This window comes from Phodopus roborovskii, unplaced genomic scaffold, assembly GCF_943737965.1.
Source record: "Phodopus roborovskii unplaced genomic scaffold, PHOROB, whole genome shotgun sequence".
In the NCBI taxonomy this organism is placed as follows: Eukaryota; Metazoa; Chordata; class Mammalia; order Rodentia; family Cricetidae; genus Phodopus; species Phodopus roborovskii.
In genome coordinates, this window is record NW_026125052.1 from 19,430,487 (window position 1) to 19,449,891 (window position 19,405).

At 38.3% G+C, this 19,405-nt stretch overlaps 1 protein-coding gene across 4 annotated transcripts in view; it reads right to left on the minus strand.

Moving 5' to 3' along the window:
• Positions 1-1,294: 1,294 nt before the first annotated feature.
• Cdc27 (cell division cycle 27) overlaps positions 1,295-19,405 on the minus strand; it is a 44,465-nt gene continuing 26,354 nt past the window's right edge. For 2 of the 4 annotated variants that reach the window (XM_051178760.1, XM_051178767.1), the window contains exons 11-19: positions 18,003-18,210; positions 17,267-17,436; positions 14,417-14,569; positions 13,527-13,735; positions 7,770-7,887; positions 5,874-6,002; positions 3,752-3,826; positions 2,616-2,772; positions 1,295-1,859 (exon numbers count right to left, since the gene is read on the minus strand). In XM_051178760.1, coding sequence (XP_051034717.1) covers positions 1,777-1,859; positions 2,616-2,772; positions 3,752-3,826; positions 5,874-6,002; positions 7,770-7,887; positions 13,527-13,735; positions 14,417-14,569; positions 17,267-17,436; positions 18,003-18,210 — 1,302 coding nt within the window. In that variant the 3' untranslated portion in view covers positions 1,295-1,776. Of the gene's footprint in view, positions 1,860-2,615; positions 2,773-3,751; positions 3,827-5,873; positions 6,003-7,769; positions 7,888-13,526; positions 13,736-14,416; positions 14,570-17,266; positions 17,440-18,002; positions 18,211-19,405 lie in introns of all 4 variants that reach the window. The other 2 variants (XM_051178763.1, XM_051178755.1) reach the window with 1 other exon arrangement.

Here is a 19,405-nt window from a genome sequence, read left to right on the forward strand (position 1 = left end):
TGTATATAGCTGGCTTATGATTTGCTAATTAAAAAAATAAAATAAATGAAAATTAAACTTTACATAACTAATGAATAATAAAATGGAATATCTGTTAGAATGGAAGTGCTAGCTTTTGGGAATTTTTAATGATATTTATTTATTCCCAACTTTTCCTTTTCCTCATAAATTATTTCTTTTTAGACAGTACACATACATAGATTTAGGCAGGAAATTATCTCAAATGCTTCTCTGGCACCTAATACCTAATCCAAGACCTTGACTTGAATTAATAATGGTATCTAATTCACATCTGGATGAGAAGATTAAGTAACTGACAGGAAATGACTGAGTCTACAGGCTAAAACATTTTTTTCACATCTTTTGTAGTCCACCTTATTTTCACAGCTTGACTAACAAATACAAGTAACCAGTGGGTTAAGTTTTTCCTTCATCAAATTGTCCAAAATAGTAACTGTAGACCTGTCACTCATAAGAAACTATAATTTGTTATATTCTGACATTGGCACTTAATAAAATGTTAACTAAAGTTTCTCTAAAATTTTCAATACATTACAATAAAGGAGATACACAATTTAAGACTGTTTAAATCTGTTACTGTGAAATTCCAATAATTCCCATTTTATATGCATAATTAGATCTTTAAAACAGTGGCCATTTCCCAAACACACCAACCCATATTACGATGAACTCGGAAGAGAATCTGTCTCTTTCATTAGAAACTTTTCCACAGGCTAAAAATTTTCAGTATTTTAAATCCAATTAATTACTCTCAGTATAAGTTTGGTGACTCACACTACCAACAACATGACGAAGAGCTGAAAAGAATGGAACATTCTTGTACTCTAGAGAAGATGCAGACCCACGGTTAGGTACAACTCCAACTATATTACGGCTTCTCTATCATGTTCTCCAACGTCTCTCTTTAGTGTTCTCATACTGACTCTTTTTATATAAACATAAGTGGTTATTCAGAGCCTGGTTTTGGCTTTTCAGCGGGGACCACTCCATCATCTGTGAATGTTACAGGCAATTCCAGAGAGCTCAAAGAGAAGAGGCAGTATCTTAGGACCAATTTTAAAGTTTGCAATACCAAGACAACAATGATCAACACTTTGAAGATGAATAAATTAAAATTCTTGGTTAGACATTAAAACATTCTTGCCAAGAATAAGTGTACACTGTATGGAGGGATATCTGACTCCTACATACGAGTCCCAATAGGCCCATCACATTTGTTTATAAGAGACACTCCAAGATTAAGGTTATGTTCCTTGGCAATGAACTTACTCTGTTATAGGCAATGTCTTTTATTGTTCCATCTGGCACTTGCTAACACCATTCTTGAAGAACCTAGAAATGAAGGTCAGTCACTCTATCAGGAACAGAACCAAAGAAAAAACAGAATTTTGGAAAAATGACCAAGAAATTTTGGTTCATCACCATTCCTGTATCTAATGGCTCCTTCGAGATAAAACATAACTCTTCCTTCCATGATATCTTTCCAACTAAGGGAGATTAAAGAAAAAAAAAAGTTCCCCACCCTTTCCCCCAAATTGTCATTCATACTGGTAAAAGAGCCAGTCCTGTTAGCAGCTAAAGATTGCACTGCCTTTCATTCTGTGTACAGTCAGGGTCCAACGAAAGTGGCACACTCATGGTCTAAGTGAAGATGATGACAGTGCCGGCTCAAGAGTTAAGACTCAGTATATGGAGGGACAAGAAACATGTCAGCACTAGCCACACATCCAACTGCACAAGTCTGATTTCCAGAAGTTAAAATTCATCACTTTCAGCTGCATGAAGTTGTGTGTCATCTGCATCTGTCATGCTGCTCTCCTGGGATTCATCTGTTCCCACTATAAAAACAAAAAACATAAGATGTGGGACCAATACATCATTGGTTCAGGAAAATTTCATTACATTCAGAGATAAAACCCCCACAAACCACAAAACCCCTAATGTTATCTAATAAAGCACATTTTAAGATGTATGATGTATGTATGTATGTATGTATTTATTTTTGGCATTTCAAGACAGGGTTTCTATGTAGCCCTGGCTGTTCGGGAACGCACCCTGTAGACCAGGCTGGCCTTGAACTCAGAGATCCACCTGGTTCTGCCTTCCCAGGACTGGGATTAAGGACATGTGCCATTATAGCATGCCTGGAAATTGACTTACTGTATTTAACCTTTTAAAATAATATAATAGTTCTTTGGGGACAGGGTCTCATGTAGGCTAGGCTGAACTTCAACTTAAGCTTTAGTTTAAAAGAGCAGTACTGGGATATATTTTACTTAGAGATGTTCACTAAGTTTTATCTCAGGAAGCTTCCCATTCTCTTATATTAACACATATAAATATTAAATACATATCTAGATTTTCTTCTGATTTGCCCAGGACTGCTACTATAGAGCTGAGGTTCAAAGTCACCTACAACACTAGATCTAGAACTAATTACTTGATAGCAAATGGACTCGGTACTGCATCATCTTCATCAATTTCCACCAAATTTCATTTTCTCTAAAGGAAATATCAGGAAAATAAAAAAGCAGCCCATAGGCTCTGCACAGCGTGGCTTTCTGAATACTACAGAGCTTACATAAGATACTCACTGATTTGTTCCTCTTGGGTTATTGGCTCCTCATCATCTGGAAGGTAGCGCTTGTCAATTGCCTCTTTAATCTGATTATTGGCTCCTTTAGGATCTAAATCCATAGCCCAAGAGAAATTCATCAAGGCGAGGTGAGTCTGACCCAACTTCTTGTAAACCTACAAAGAAACAGCAGCATTTCATTCTTCAGCTGCACAACCCTGAAAATACTCAGAATTCCTTGCCTTTATTTTTAGGTAGGGAGTTTCCAATAAATCTCACATTAATGATGGGAAGAAAGACTACAAAGGCTCCTAGTTTGCTGTTCTCAGACAAGATGTCTGTCCATATACAAACAGTCCTGGCTGGCTTTGAGGCAGGTAATCCTTTTGCCTTAGCATCCAAGTGCTAGGATTATAGCCATGCACCAACATGCCCAGCTAGAATATCATCTTTTTGTTTTTTATTTTATTTTTTGAGATAGTGTTTCTTTGTGTAACAGATCTGGCTGTCATGAAACTTGCTCTGTAGACTAAGCTGGCCTCAAACTCAGAGATCTGCCTGCCTCTGCCTCCCTAGTAATGGGATTAAAGGTGCGTGCCACCACTGCCCAGAATACCATCTTTTTAAATGTTAGTGCTAAATCCATTATTTCCATGGCCCTTAGTTCAGGGAGCAAATTAAATCTGGTAAGTACTAGATGGTGTACACTATATACTGTATTTATTTTTAGTATGTTGATGTTTGAGAGGGCTCAACAGCTAAGACTATTTGCTGCTTTTCCACAAGACCCAGGAATCTACATGGCAGCTCACGATTAACTAGATGACTCCAGTTCCTCCAGATTCAACCCCCTTCTTCTGGCCTCCACAGGGACAAGGAAGTACAAACTTGGCACATATTCATAAATAAAAACAAATCTGTTCTTGTTTTGAGACAGGGTTTCTCTCTGTCACCCTTGCTGTCCTGAAACTTGTTCTGTATATCAGGCTGATGTGAAACTCAAAAAATCTCCTGCCCCTCTTTCTCCAGTGCTGGGATTAAAGGTATGTACCACCACCAGTGGTCAATAAAAACAAATCTTTAAAAAAAGGAAAGAAAAAAAAATTTAGTATTTATTACAAAGTTGTACCATAAGACTAATGCCCCAACTTTTACCTTTCCTATTAAGAAGTAAACGAGGGATTCTTTGGGGACAATCTGTTTCAGTTCTTCAAGTTCTTGTAAAGCAGACTGAAAAAACAGAGAAAATTTAACAAAATTTTAGAGTGTTGACTAAGCAAGTAAGTCAGATCCCTAATCATAAGAGTTTATAAGCATGTCATCAACATACTTTGTGTTGCATTAATTTCTCACTGTGGTAAAAATAAAATGCATAAAAACGATGTGTTAGAAGACTAACAGATGGCAGGCATTCACCAGACAACATGGAAAACCTACATAGACACCACTGCTTAGAGATGCAATGGTGATAACCCTGTTTCTGTCACCGTGTTTCTTAAATATGTCAAAGTACTTTGAACACAAGGCTTCAAAAAGCTGTCCCCAGATATCCACATGTGCACACATTCCTCCTCATATAAAATCTTTAGTAAGTATTCAGCGAGTAATCTTTATAAAATAAACAGATAGCTCTGCATGGGAATATAGCCCCATTTTAAAGCATTTGTCCACCATGTAGAAACCCAAGGCTTAACCCCCAAAACTACAGAGATGTGCTCTGTGTGTGTGGGGGGGGGTATGGGGTGTGGTGTTAGACACATACTCTATTGCAAAACAGTAGAAGCACACAGGGTACCTAAGTGAAATCTAGTTAGATAAAAGTATGGCCCATTCTATATTGAGCAATAGATCTATACACTTTTGTTTAATAATAAAAATAAAAAAAAGGCTAGCATAGTGGTGACTCCTACAATTCCAGAACTCAGGAAGAAGAGGTATGAGGATCTTGAGTTTGAAGCCAGCCTGGATTGCAAGTAAGATCTTTAAAATTAAAAGCCTAGAGTGGCCAGCTCCACAGGATTGGACATCTTAAGAGTATAATATACTCAACATGGATATAGATACATGCATATAATTTAAAATTATACAAGTTCTATTAAGAGCATTCCTGCTTTTTTAAAATCCCTCTTTGTGCCAAAACAAACTATAATTTAGGTTTAAAAAAAAAAAATCCAGAGAACATAGTTTACTTTTTTTTTTGAGACAGGGCCTTATGTAGTTCAGGCTGGCCTCAAACTCTTTATATACAGCTGAACTCCTGAACCCCCTGCCGCTCACTCTTTAGAGCACTAAAATTATAGCATCATCCCACTATACCTGGCTCTGTTAATATATATCAACAGAGGGTGATAAGTGAAAAAAGCAAGATGCAGAAAACAATAAGCAGTTAAGTATAGCTGTCATCGTTTATGACTGACTACATTATCAGGAAAAAAAAAATCTCATGTCACTTTTCTTAGTTTTCCTTTTATTTTCCCATACTTCTAAGGGGTACTATGTTGAAAATCCCTAAAGGCAGGAAATGTGACTGCATTATCATATCTCGTGCCTGAAAGACAGCAGGTATTCAATAAATATTTTTTCCTCCCTCTTTTTTGGAAATGGTAGATTCCACTCTTCCACTCAATCAGTCCTAAAAGGATGATGTTCCAGGTATCTCCTGTAAGACAATCCTCTGACACACACAAAGAGCCTTTCTAGACATGGAATCTTTACTCATTTCTGAATCTATGGGTATTTCTACATTTTTTGTTTTTGCTTTTTCCAGAGACAGAATTTCATTTTGTAGCTTAAAATGTATCTGGACTACTCTATAGCTAGAGTAAAACTAGTGTCGAACCTCTGGTCTTGGCTTCCCAAGTACTAGAAGTATACCTCATTTCCTAGGAGTAGTTCATGAAACAATATGAAACTAAGAGCCCCTAACAGCTTTTAAAAACAGTTTCACACAAACAAATCACTAATAACATCTAGATTTTTAAAATTTTTTTATTTGTCTTTTTGAGATAAGGTCTCTCTATGTAGCTCTGGCTATCCTGGACTCTATATGCAGGCCAGGTTGGCCTTGTAGTTTTTTGTTTGTTTTCGAGACAGGGTTTCTTTTCGCAATAGTTCTGACTGTTCCTGGAACTCACTTTGTAGATCAGGCTGGCCTTGAACTGTCTGTTTATCTACCTTCTGAGTGCTGTGATTATAGACATGTGCCACCACTGCCTGGCATTGTTTTTGTTTTTAAAGAGATACAATACAATATGGAAGAAAATGATATAAAACTTACCTTGTATTTTTCATTTGCAAATAAAACTGAGGCTCTGTGAAATTTGCATAGAGGATTCTTGGGATCAATAACAATGGCTTTGTTTAGGGTATCCAAAGCCTTCTCTGATTTTTTCAGTGCATGCTGAACCTTTAAGAAATAAAGATTAGTCTTGATACTATCGAAGAAAGAAAGTTAAGGAGCAAATAACATAACTCAAAACCAATATCAAGAATAAACTATTAGAGAAAAGGCTGTGTAGTCTAGCTGGACTGTCTACTGGCTTAAGTGGGCTAAGTAACTTATCACTAAATGTGGTGCTTTGAATATTTGGTCCCTAGTTGGCGTCTGTTTGGACAGGATTAGGAGGCATGGTCGTGGTGGAGGAGATGTGTCACTGAGGGCAGGCTCTGAGGCTTTAAAACCCCACACATTGCCAGCGTTCTCTTGTTCCTTTGCTCTATCATCATGAACTGAAAGTGTAAGCCAAACTAAACAGTTCCTACATTGCCTAGGTCACAATGTTTTATTACAGCCAACAGAAAAGTAACTAAGATACTAAGTGATTAATAGATTATCTCCAATTCTCTTCTAAGTCTGGCAATTGCTCCATCTTAAAGATAGCACATTGAAGGCCAGCAAAATGATCAGTTGGTAAAGACCTTGTTCTTAGTTCAATAATCTCCAGGACCCATGTAAGATAGAAGAACGAACCAATTTTATTGTCTTCTTAGCCTCCCAATAATAATAATAACAGTAATTTTTAAAAAAGCACCCTGAACTCCAGAGGTGTTAATTTTCTATAGGATAAAAACCTAGGTCCTCAGACTGCTAAATCTTTCACTGTGAGCCTATGATAATAATCATGATTCAAGATCTCAAAAAAAGATTTGTTTTGAATTATGCATATATGTGTGTGCATATGTATGTGTGCACATGCACCTCAGTGCAGGTGCCTGTGGAGGCCAGGGGCCCTCAGATCCTGTGGAGCTGGAATTACAGGTGATTGTGGTCTGCCCGAAGCAGATGCCAGGTACCATACTTGGGTCCTGTGCATAACACCCATGATTTGATTTTTACAGCAGATAATTACCACGAAGTCTAAAAGGTAAGTAAAACCTGATTTTACCCTTCACAAGAAAATCATTATTTATGCAGACATTTCTGAAATCCTATTATGATCCTCTAAATATTAAATTATGTTCAAAGAACTTGCTCATGAATCCCTTGTCACTCAATTATACCTGACAGTCTGGGCTACACAGAACTGTCTCAAAAGAAACAAAGTTAAGTCTCGGGAGGAGATATGGCGTAATGGTCAAGAGTGCTCTTGCCTAGGTGCAGTTTGTCTGCTTCCTAGCACCCATGCCAGGTACCACACAAATGCCTTAACTCCAGCTTCAGGAGATGTGATGCCTTTGGTCTCTCTGGGCATCTGCAGTTAAGCACACATTCATACACATAATAAAAAATGAAACAACTCTTAAACAAAACTTCATTTGAGTCACAAATATATAAAACACAAACAGAATATACAATCCACAGGGATCCTGCCCCTTCCCCAGAACCCATCCTTTCTGGAGACTCTCACTGTAACCCAAGCTGGCCTTAAACTTGCTCCATAGCTGAGAATCACCTTGAACTTGTGATCTACCTGTTTCTACCTCTAGGAAGTGTTAAGATTGTTAGCTTGAACCATGCTCAGGATCTGTAGTGCTAGAGATCAAATCTATAGCAACTGAGCTACACCCTCAGCCCCATAAGGCACTTCTTAATTAAAGTCAAAAGGTGTATTACAGCTGTAAAACACTGAGACACTGTTTCATTGACAGAAAAGCCCAATTTTCATAACAATATTAAGTCACTTAAACTATTTTAAAGGGGAGGTAACAGAGCTATGTTTACAAGGTCACTTACTACTCCAATGTGGCAAAGTAAGACTGAACTCTGAGGGTTGATATCAAGTGCTTTCTGGAAGTGCATTTCTGCGAGGCTGAATTTCTCTTGCTTGTAATAAATCATTCCTAAACCATACCTGAAATTGTAAAAAGTACAATTTTAAGAATACAATTTTTGGCTAGTTAATTCAACTAATAACAGTACAGTTATGGTATCTGACATTTTAATACACAATGGAAAAAAATAATAAGTTTTATAGGAGATAAAGTATTAGTAGTCATAAAAAAATCATTGAAGCATTTTAGAAGATACATTTCTACAATAAACTAACCAAACAGATAAAAAAGAGAAAAAAGAAGCCACATCCTTAAACTCACTATTCTAATCTAGACTTAAAGGTAATTCCTGCAGAGTAACTATGTGTGTGGCAAGCATTTTGTTAAATTATTCCTCCCCTTTCCCCCAAGCCAGGCTGTCCTGGAACCTACTCTGTAGACTAAGCTGCCTTCAACTCATAGAGATCTTCAGCCTCCCAGTGCTTGGATTAAAGGTGTGGGCCACCACAGCCTAAATTATTCTTTTTATTTGCTTCAGCTGACCTCCAATTCCTGGCTCAAGCAATCCTCCTGTCTCAGCCTTCCAAGCAGTTAAAAAATAACTGCATGTGTTACCATGTCTAGCTCTGGTAAATTCAATCTCTTCTTTTCGATTCTTTAAACCACACTGTATTGTATGCATAGCAAGTGTTTATATAACAATAGAATTTACATATTAAGCAATACTATAATAGCATGATTTAAACAGAAGGAAAAAAGAGGGGGAATTGCAGGTTAGAAAAACCTTTCTTTCAGAACATTTTTTGTTTGTTTAGAAAAATATCTACATGAAAAGATGTCTCTGTTGTGTGGGTGGACACAACAAATCTATTCACTGATTAGCTGAGTTCTTATTGTACTAATAATGGTTGATAGAGTTAAAGGACTCAAAGGAGTAACACATATTGAATTCTTTTAGAATGTGAAAATGGTTCTTAGCACAACAATGCAAAAAGAAAAAAAAAAAAAAAAAAAACAAAGCTGAATTCACAAATCTACCACGAAAACCTTGAATGAAGTTGAAAAGAGAAAACATTGACTCATGCATCCTTTTGCCTACACTCTGTCCTTTTCTCATCACCTCTGGTCTCCTTCCTAAACTTTTAGACTTTACTCACACTTACATATTTACATATGTATTAATAGGCTAGGATCTTAGGGTCTCTTTATGCTTTATTATCCATAAATGTTTCATCTGTACACTACTTTATATTTATTTACTTTAGAGACAGTCTCTCATGCATCCTAGGATGGCCTCCAATTCATGATGTGGACAAGGATAACCCTGAACTACTAATCCCCATTTCTATCTCACCAGTAATGGGATTATAGCAGGAGCTACTAGGTCCAGTATATGTGGCTCTGGGGACACAGCCCAGGGCTTTCTGCATGTAAGGCAAGCACTTTATTAAGTGGGTTAAATTTTTTAGCTCCCTTCCCTGACTTTATCTTAAGACAGAGTCTTGCTATGTAGCTCTGGCTAGCCTGGAATTTCCTATATAGAAAAAGCTAAGCTGCTATGTGCTACCATGCCCAAATTTTAATTAATTCTTAAAAAGTGAAACAGGGGGCTGGAGAGATGGCTCAGTAGTTAAGAGCACTGGCTGCTCTTTCAGAGGTCCTGAGTTCAATTCCCAGCAACGACATGGTGGCTCACAACCATCTGCAGTGAGATCTGGTGCCCTCTCCTGGCCTGCAGGCATACTTGCAGGAAGAACACTGTATACATAATAAATAGATCTTAAAAAAAAAAAAGTGAAATAGAATAAAAGAAAACATTCCACTATTGTGTGTATGTGCATGGGCTGAGGGACACATGTGAAGGTTAGAGGGCTCCTTCCATTATGTAGGTCCCAAGAAACTGAATTTAGGTTGCTAGGTTTGTGTGTTAAGTGACTTGAGCCATTGAACCATCTTGTTGATACTCTGTTAAATTTATTTTTTCCCTCTTTTGAGATGGGGTCTCACTATGCAGCTCTGATTGGCCTAGAATTTGCTAGGCAAGTCAGGTTGGCATCAAATTCAGACATCTGTCTGCCTCTGTCTCCTGAGTACTAGGATAAGAGTATTCATCATCACTCTTGGCTCTGCTAAATGCCCCCTTCCAATTATTTATTTATTTATATTTTAAGTGTTTGCCTGAATGTATATATGTACATTATGTATATTCCCAGTATTCAAAAAAGTAAGAAATGATCATCAGATCCCCTAGAACTGGAGCTACAGAAGGTTATGAGCCATCATGTATGTAAGTGCTGGGAAAGAAAACAGGTCCACTGTAAAAGCAGCAAGTGCTCTTAATCAGGGAAATATGTCTTCAGCTCCTCTATTCAATTATTTAAAAATTTGCCTACATCATTGTGTGTGTATGATGTGTGAATGTTTATGAGTGTTATGGCATGCCAACTGGAGTGGAGGCCAGATGACATCTGGGTTTGAACTTATTGTGTAGCAAGTGTTATACCCACTGAGCCATTTCCTGGTATCCTTTAATTCTTCAAATAAAATACTTAAAATACTGCATTTAAAATACTTTTTATGTGTATTAATGTTTTACATACATGTAAGTATGAGTACCACATTTGTGTCTAGTGAATTGAGGAGGTCAGAATCCCCCTAATATTGAATCCCCTGTAACTGGAGTTACAGATGGTTGTGACCATGTGGGTGCTGGGAATTGAACTCAGATCTTCTGCAAGAGCAGCAAGTGCTCTTAACTTCCATCATGCTCTTAACTTCCAGCCATGTCTCCAGCCACTCTCGGCTAAATTCTAAATGTTATTTAATCTCAGAAGACTCAAGAAGATACATATTACTATTTTCTAATGAAGAAACAAAATCTCAGAAATTAAATTGTCTGTTAGTAATTATTTCCAGCCTTTGTCCAAATGAGCATGTTTTCTATGTGGGTAAGATCATGTGTGTGTGCACAGGTGTACATGGAGACCAGAAGCAGATACTGGATCTTTCTTAGCTGCCCTCTATTGCACTTTTGTAGACATGGTCTCTAACTGAACCTGACCAATGCACTTATCATCAGCGAAGCTGGCTAACCAGCGAGTTCTGGGATCCACTATTTTTGTGCCTTTGGCACTATAGTTACAGATATGCAGTGCCTCACTTGGCTTTTTATGTGGGTGCTAGGGATCTGAACTCAGGAACCTCATGCTTGTGCAGCAAGCACTTTTTGTCTGAGCTGTTTTTCCAACCCTCTATGTATTTCGTTATCACTGGAATTACACTGTAAATAATACTACATGTGGTTTTCCTCTACCACCTTTACTGTATCAATAGCACAAGTTAAGTTAATAACCATAAAACAAGTTATGAAACAATTAAACTATCATAAAAGAAATATAATGAAATCATAACTTAAAAGGCCATGTAATTACTGACTGTGTTGAGATACAGCTACTTTTCCTAAAATTTTAAAATGTCATCTGAAGACACTGTCCATCTATCATGCATAGTTACATAAGAACCTCTTTTTATTATAAGTGATTATGAATACAAAGCATATTAACAAAATTAAAAATAAAATATTCACAAGTGGCTTTGTATATGCTTATGCAGTACTATGTAAGAAATAGTGTAAAATCACTACCATAATGAAGGTAGAGGAAAAAGTAGAAAATCTATACATTTTAGATTTTGAATAAATTTAATTGATGTTTATATAGCTAATGGTATTTCAATAATTCAGCATTGCCTGTAAAAGCTTCTCAGTATAAATAATCCTTGTTATAATAATAATAATAATAATAATAATTAAAAACCCTAATTTTTAATTATGCGCATGTGTCTCTGTATGGATCTGTGCACATGAGTTCAGTGCCATGGAGGCCATCCGATTCCTTGGAGCTGGAGTGAGTCCTAAGTGACTGTGGGCTACTCAACAAGGCTGTCAGGAACAAATTCAGATTCTCTGCACAGTCTTAACTGCTGGGCTCCATCTCTCTAGACTCCACTCTGCTAACTTTCTGTCTAGTTTATTGAGAATGCAACTATTGTAAAACAGAAGACACTAAACATTAAAATAACAACCCCATTACTAGCTAAGTTCTTAAAACATTACAGAGACTGTCAACTGAAGACAGAATACCAGATATTCTAACCATTCTATGTCCCCAATAAGGGCTGACTTTTTTCTTTATGGTCATCTTTCCAGCAATGTAACTACCCAGAAAGGACATATATGCAATTCATAAGAAAAAAAATAAATAAATAAAAAATTACAAGATAAAAAGTGTTCACTAGGTACCCAATAATTCTTGTTAGACACTTCTTACTTAAGAACGTGACCCTGCCACACCACATTAGTGCAGCCAATTTAGGAAAGTGACTAAAACTGTGTGTTGGCGGCAGCGTGCATGCCTTTAAACCCACATGCCTTTAAACACTCAGGAAGCAGAAGCAGGGGGAATCTTTTGAGTTCAAGGGCAGCCTGTTCTACAGAATGAGTTCCAGGACAGCCAGAGCTACACAGAGAAACCCTGTCTAAAAAAATTAAACAAAATAAGGGCAGGACAGCTGGAGAGATGGCTTAACTTAACAAGTTAAGTTAAAAGGAATTGCTGTTCTTACAGAGGATCTGGGTTTGGTTCACATGGCAGGCAGTTCATGACCATCCATAACTCCAGTTCTAGGGTATTTGATATCTTCTATGGACAACAGTCAACTTTATACAAACTATAATCATTTGAGAGGAAAAATGCTTCCACAAGATTGGGTTGTGGGCCAACCTGTAGAGCATTTTTTCCCTTTCTTTTTGTTTTTTTTTGAGACAGAGTTTCTCTGTGTAGCTCTGGCTTTCCTAGAACTCACTTTGTAGATCTTGAACTCACAGAGATCCGCCTGCCTCTGCCTCCTGAGTGCTGGAATTACAGGTGTGAGCCCACTGCCTGAAGGGCATTTTCCTTTTCTTCCTTCCTTCCTTCCTTCCTTCCTTCCTTTTTTTGGTTTTTCAAGACAGGGTTTCTCTACAGGTTTGGAGCCTATCCTGGAACTTTCTTTGAAGACCAGGCTGGCCTCAAACTCACAGATTCACCTGCCTCTGCCTTCCTAGTGCTGGGACTAAAGACGTGCAGCACCACCGCCTGACAAGCATTTTCTTAATTTAGTGGTAGATAGAGGAATCATGGGTGGTGCCATCCCTGGACTACGGTCCTGACTTCTACAAGAAAGCAGGCTGAACAAGCCATGAGGAGCAAGGCAGTAATCAACACTCCTCTGTGGCCTCTGTATCAACTCCTGCCTCCAGACTCCTGACCTGTTTGAACTCCTGTCCTGACTTCCTTTGATGATGAACAGTGATATGGAAGTGTAAGCCAAATAAATCTTTCTTCCCCAACTTGCTTTTGGTCCATGGTACTTCAATGTAATAATGGAAACCCTAATGAAGACATCAGGCACACAAGATACACATAACACAAACATATACACAAGCATATACATATAAAAAAGGAAAAAAAGTCACTGAGGGCTGACAAGGTACTTGCTGCCAAACCTGGTAAGCTGAGTTCATTTGTGGGAATCACACAATGGAAAGAGAAAACCAAGTCTTGTTTGCAATGTGTGACACACACACACACACACACCACACACACACACACACACACACACACACACACACACACACACACACACACGGTTTTCAGGAAGACTTTGTCTTTACACTTACCATGCATTATAATGTCTGGGATTTACTCTTATAGCATTTCGAAAACACGCTAATGCTTTGTCTAGTTCTTCAGTTAACACAAATTCATGTCCTAATAGAGTATAGGCGTAAGCATAATTTGGATCAACCTGGATAGCTCTTTGGAAGAATTTAATTGCAATATCATGTTCCCGTTGCAGACTGAAACAATTCCCTGCAGCACACCAGGCCTGGCAAAATGGAAATGAAAACACATGCAGTTACAAGTTTTTATGTTTCATAAAACACACACACACACACACACACACACAAAACTTGTCAAAAAGTAGAAAATTATGTTTCTAAATTTTTCTTGTATCTAAATTTAATTTTGACTTTAAGAACTATGTGTGAAGACATGTAGGTGAGTGGGAGTTGGTCCTCGGTGTCTACCTTGTTGGAGACAGGGTCTATCTGTTCTGTTGTGTGCAGCAGGCTAGCTGCCTGAAAGCTTTCAGGGGTTTGCCTATCCCGGCCTCCTTCCTGTAGAGGTGCTGGGATTACAGCAGGTTACACAATGCCTGCCTTTTACATGGAGGAAGAAATGGAAGAGGGAGGAAGTCACTGATTGCTTCTCTGATCATTAAGTTCTAACTGATATCTGATACCTGATAAAGAATAATTAAATAGGAGCTGAAGAAATGGCCCAGATGTTAAGAGCACTGGCTGCTCTTCCAGAGGTTCCAGGTTCAATTCCCAGCACCCACACACCAGCTCGCCCCTGCCTGTAACTCCAGTTCCAGAGGCTTCGACACCCTCATAGGCAAAACACCAATGCACATAAAATTAATAAACATTAAAAAAGAATAATTAAATAAATGCTTCATTAAACAAGAAAAAGAAATGTAATATTAAACAAGTTGTTCCCATACCTCTGGTGAGTTCTTATCCATGTCTGTTAAATCTTTCGAAAGAACCGAGAGAGCAACATCTTTCTGAAGATGCCAAAGTGTTGTAGAGTAGATTTCCATGCCTTCAACTCTGTAGTTCTCAATCCTTCTAACTTCTGAGAATATTCTTTCAGCCTGAAATAAAAAAGCAGCAGGGGGAAACAAGCTGCTACAGTTTATACATACAGGGAAATGCTGGCCACTGTCTTCACAGCCCCGAAATTCTGCACGGGCTATGATTTATGTGAATTAGTAAGAAGGACAATTGAACAAGTCATCTGTGGGAAGTCAAATACTGAAGCAATCAGTTCAGTTTTTGTATTTTAATTATGGGTGAAGACATGAAAAAGAAGAAGATGGGGCTGGAGAGATGGCTTAGGGGTTAAGAGCACTGGCTGCTCAGCAGAGGAGCTGGCTTTGGTTTTCCCAGCAGCCACACCGTGGCTCTGGAACTGCAGTTCCAGGGGATCAAATATACTCTTCTGTCATCAGGTACATGTTTGGTCCATATACAAAATACAATTTTAAAGAGAGGGCAGGGGGAGAATCTAGTGATTCTGAGTAGAAACTCTGAGGGAATAAACAAGGTCAGATAGCTGCCAATCCCAGGGCACACTGACCCATGACCAGCACTATATCTGCTGGGTACCAGCTGCCCATTCCCATTCCCAAGGTCTCTCTGTAGCTATTAGGTTCCTTTTTTCCTCAAACCAGTCATGATTTCTAAGATTGTGCTTCTTGTTCAAAAAAACTTTATAAATCCAATGAATTATCTAGTTTTATTGCCTTTGTAAGTTCAAAACATTCAAAGTTTAGTTCAGCATTTGGGCTGTATTCAATGAAATGAAGATGACATCTAAGGAAAAGGCTTTTGTTTGAAATATTTACTTTTGTCTATGTATGCCACATGTATGTGGGTGCCCAAGGTCAGAGAGGGCATCAAATATCCTGGAGTTCGAGTTACAGACTATTGTGAGCTGATGTAGGTGCTGGGAACTAGACCTCTCCAAGTATAGCAAGCACTCTTAGCTACTGAGTCATTCTCCAACCACGGGAAAGGACATTTATAAAGCTGGAACCTTTTGCCCAAAACAAATTGGCATCTAGAATTAGTTTGATGTTTTGTAAGTTATCTCAATCTCTTAAAAGTTGTACGTTAAGAACTGTCAAAAGACACAGGCTATATAAGATAACAGACACTGCGACTGGTCATATACAGATACCTTCTGCCTTCAGAGTTTTCAGAAACTATTGTCACCTTTCAAAAGCGATTATTACCTAGGAATGAAGGCTAATGGAAGAGGACTGTGGCAGGTCTGAGGAGAGCCTGGGCCATACAGTAAGCTCAAGGTGAGCCTGGACTACATAGAAAGATCTTGTCTCCCAAAAATAAAATAAAAAAGGAAAGCAATTATAAAGATCCAGGTGTAGTGGCACCTGCCTGTGATTTTAAGGCTAGCAGGAAGAACAGTGAATTCAAAGCAAGCATTAGCCACACACACACACACACACACACACACACCAACCACAAAATGTGATTATGATCTATGCAAACAGAAAAATAAAAAAAAAATAATAAAAAAGTTGAAAGGCTGATGTAGTTCTCAATTCACAGAAATCAATATTCTAAATTGCTAAAACACTAATTGCTACATCTGTAATAAACGATAAAGGCTTGCAGCAGCTTAGCATGAATGAGGCCCTGTATTCAACCTACATGTGGGTTCATAAACTAGGGATGGTAGTACAAGTCTGTGATCCCCAAATCTAAGGAGGAAGGGCAGGAGCATCTGGAGTTCTAGGTCATCCTGGTTTATACAGAGTCCAAAGCCAGCCTGGCCTACATGAGACCCTGTCTCAAAAACAAAACCAGCTAGGTATGGTGGTGCATGCCTTTAATCCCAACATTAGGGAGGTGAGCCTGGTTTCCTCTATATAGCAGGCTACAGACTAGCCAGGGGTCAAAGGGAAAATTCCTGCCCCCAAAGAAAAGAAAACCAAAAAACCTATTATAAGGACAATGTGTCTTCAATTAACTATAATCTTCACAGCATTTTTTAATTTGGGTGCTAGGATTAAAGATGTAAATACACCACCACACCCAGCAACAGCACTAAGTTTATAAAACATTAAATGACAAACAGAATTATATAATTCTGTACATACTATAAAAGAATTTACATTATAAATATGGATGACACGGTAAATGTCTATTTTCATATCAACCAAGAACACAAATATTTCACATAACTTGACTGTTCTCTACAAAACTTTTACAAGAAAGCCTACTAAATTTAAATTATCTCTTAATGCAAGAAATAATTTTATTTATGAATTATTATGCTGGCTAATTTTATGTTAACCTGACATAAGCTAGAGTTATCTGAAAGGATGGAATCTCAAGGGAGAAAATGCCTCCATAAGATTTGCTTAGGGCTTTTTCTTAATTAGTGGTTGATGAAGGAGGGACCCTTGGCTGGTGGTTCTGAATTCTGTAAGAAAGCAGGCTAGCAAGCCAGTAAGCATCATCCCTCCATGGCTTCTGCATCAATCAGCTTCTGCTTCAGGTTCCTGTCTAGCTTGAGTTCTGACTGCATTTCTTTATATGGAACTGTGAGTGAAATAAACCCTTTCTTTCCCAAGCTGCTTTTGTCATGGTGTTTCATCACAGCAGTAGTAACCCTAACTATTATACATACTCAGAAAATAATTATATAAACATCACTTAACAACTAGTAAATATTGACCTTTTAGATCTAGCCTTAAACATGAAAGTTAAATTATTCTACAAAGATATCCATCCATCCATCCATCCAATCTTTGCATACTTACCTGCATGTATTCTGATAGTTCAAAATAAGCTCGTCCAATTTGGCACAATACCCAACCAGTACTGTAGTGGTGAGAAGGTAGGTGGCTCAAAATATTTATAGCTTCTTTGCAGTTGTATGAACACAAAGCTAAATAACCTTTTCCCATTTCACGAAGAAGACTCATCAAACCTTCTAGGAGAAAACAATACAGTAAACAAAGGAGAAAAAGACAACTATGGTTTTCTAAAAAAAAAAAAAAAAAGCTAACCACAGATTACTCCTTTAAAAAAAGTTCTAGTATCTGGCTGGCAAGATGGCTTGGTGGTTAAAGGCTCTTGCCACCAAGCCTGGTAACCCAAGTTTGGTTCACGGGGACTCCAAATGGTTTACAGTAAGAACTAATTCTTGCAAACTGTCCTTTAACCTACACACATACACACAATCTTTCTCTCAAAATACAAACAAAAAAATGTTTTAAGGGTGCTCAGTTAAGAGCATTTTGCGTCCAGTTCCCAGCATCCATATGGCAGCCCACAATCATCCATCTGTAATTCCAGCATAGGATCCACACCCTATTTTGGCTTCTGTAGACATACACATTATCAACACAAATACAAAAAGACATAAATTTAAAAACATAAAACTGAACATTTTCATTGCCAATATTTATCTAAGAACAATGAAGGCATGAAGAAACTTATCAAAATAAGTGTATAATAAAGACACAAGAATCACAGACAGCATTTACAACAGACCTGCAGCTGCCTTCTGTAGGTTAAAGGCCTGGATCTGAGGTGTGATTGTGGATATTTTCCCTTCTGAAATGATAGAAGAGTCCAATTTTGTAATTTCCAGACTATCATTTATGTTGGGTTGAGTTATTCCTCCTTTGTTAGTTTTACTTTTTGTTTTTCTGTTTGGGATTTTAGGTGGAAACTTCATTTTTAGCTTTTTGCTATTCTCCTGTAAAAAGGGATAAAATGTCATGCTTGTCATATTCATTATTTGTCTCCATTAGCGGTTTCTCAAGTACTACATGGAAAAGAAATGCATAATCCTCAACAGTCTTTTGTTTTCCTTATCAGAAATTTTATTTAAAAAAGTCTTCAAAAATTTTTTTGCTTGATTTTTTTTTTGAGACAGGGTCTTGCTTTTTGGCTCATGCTGACCTAAAACTTGAGGCAATACTCCTATTTTAGTCTCCCAAGTATATCACAGGAATGAGCTGACAGCTCTGACAGTCATTTTCATTTTAAATACAGTAAGTCGCACAATTAATAGTGACTGATATCAGTTTGCACTAAGGGCAGCTCTCTTCTCAGCGTGTCATATTCTCAATCACTATTTAGGATACAAGGAGGAACCTAAAGAAATTCATACAAGGTCCCTCACAGAAGGGGAAAGGGACAAGATCTCCTGAGCATATTGGGGGGGGGGGGGACATGCAGTGAGTGGAGAGGGAGCTAGAAGAAAGAGAAGGGGAGGAGAGGAGAACATGTGGGACCAGGAAGATTGGGTGGAGTTGGGGGGCAAATAGAGGAGGGCATAAAAAGAGATACCATAATAGAGGGTACCAGTATAGGTTTGAAGAGAAAACTGACTCTAGAGAAATGTCCAGAGACCTATAAGGATGACCCCAAATAACAATCTGAGCAAAAGTGAAGAGGCTATCTTAAACACCCTTCCCTGATAATGAGATTGATAACTAACTTAGATGCCATCCTAGAACCTTCATGTAGTAGCTGTTGGAAACAGAAGCAGACACCCACAGCTAAACACTGAGCTGAACGCCTGGAATCCACTGAGACAGCTGACTTGAACAAAGGGGAGCTCATGGACCCCCAGACTGATGGCTGGGAAACCAACATTGGACCAACGCAGACCCCCTGAACATGGGTCTCAGTTAGAAGGCCTGGGCAGTCTAAGGGACCTTTGACAGTGTAACCAGGAAGTATCCCTGGTGCACGAAAGGACTTTGGGAAACATTTCCTAAAGAGGGATACTCCCTTAGCCTAGAGACAGGAAGGAGGGCCTAAACTCTACTCCAAATGACAGATTTTGAAGATCCTTCCTGGAAGCCTCACCCTCCCTGTGGAGTGGGTGGGGAATGGGATGGAGGGGGCTGGGGGGAATGGGAGGGAGAGGAAACTGGGATCGA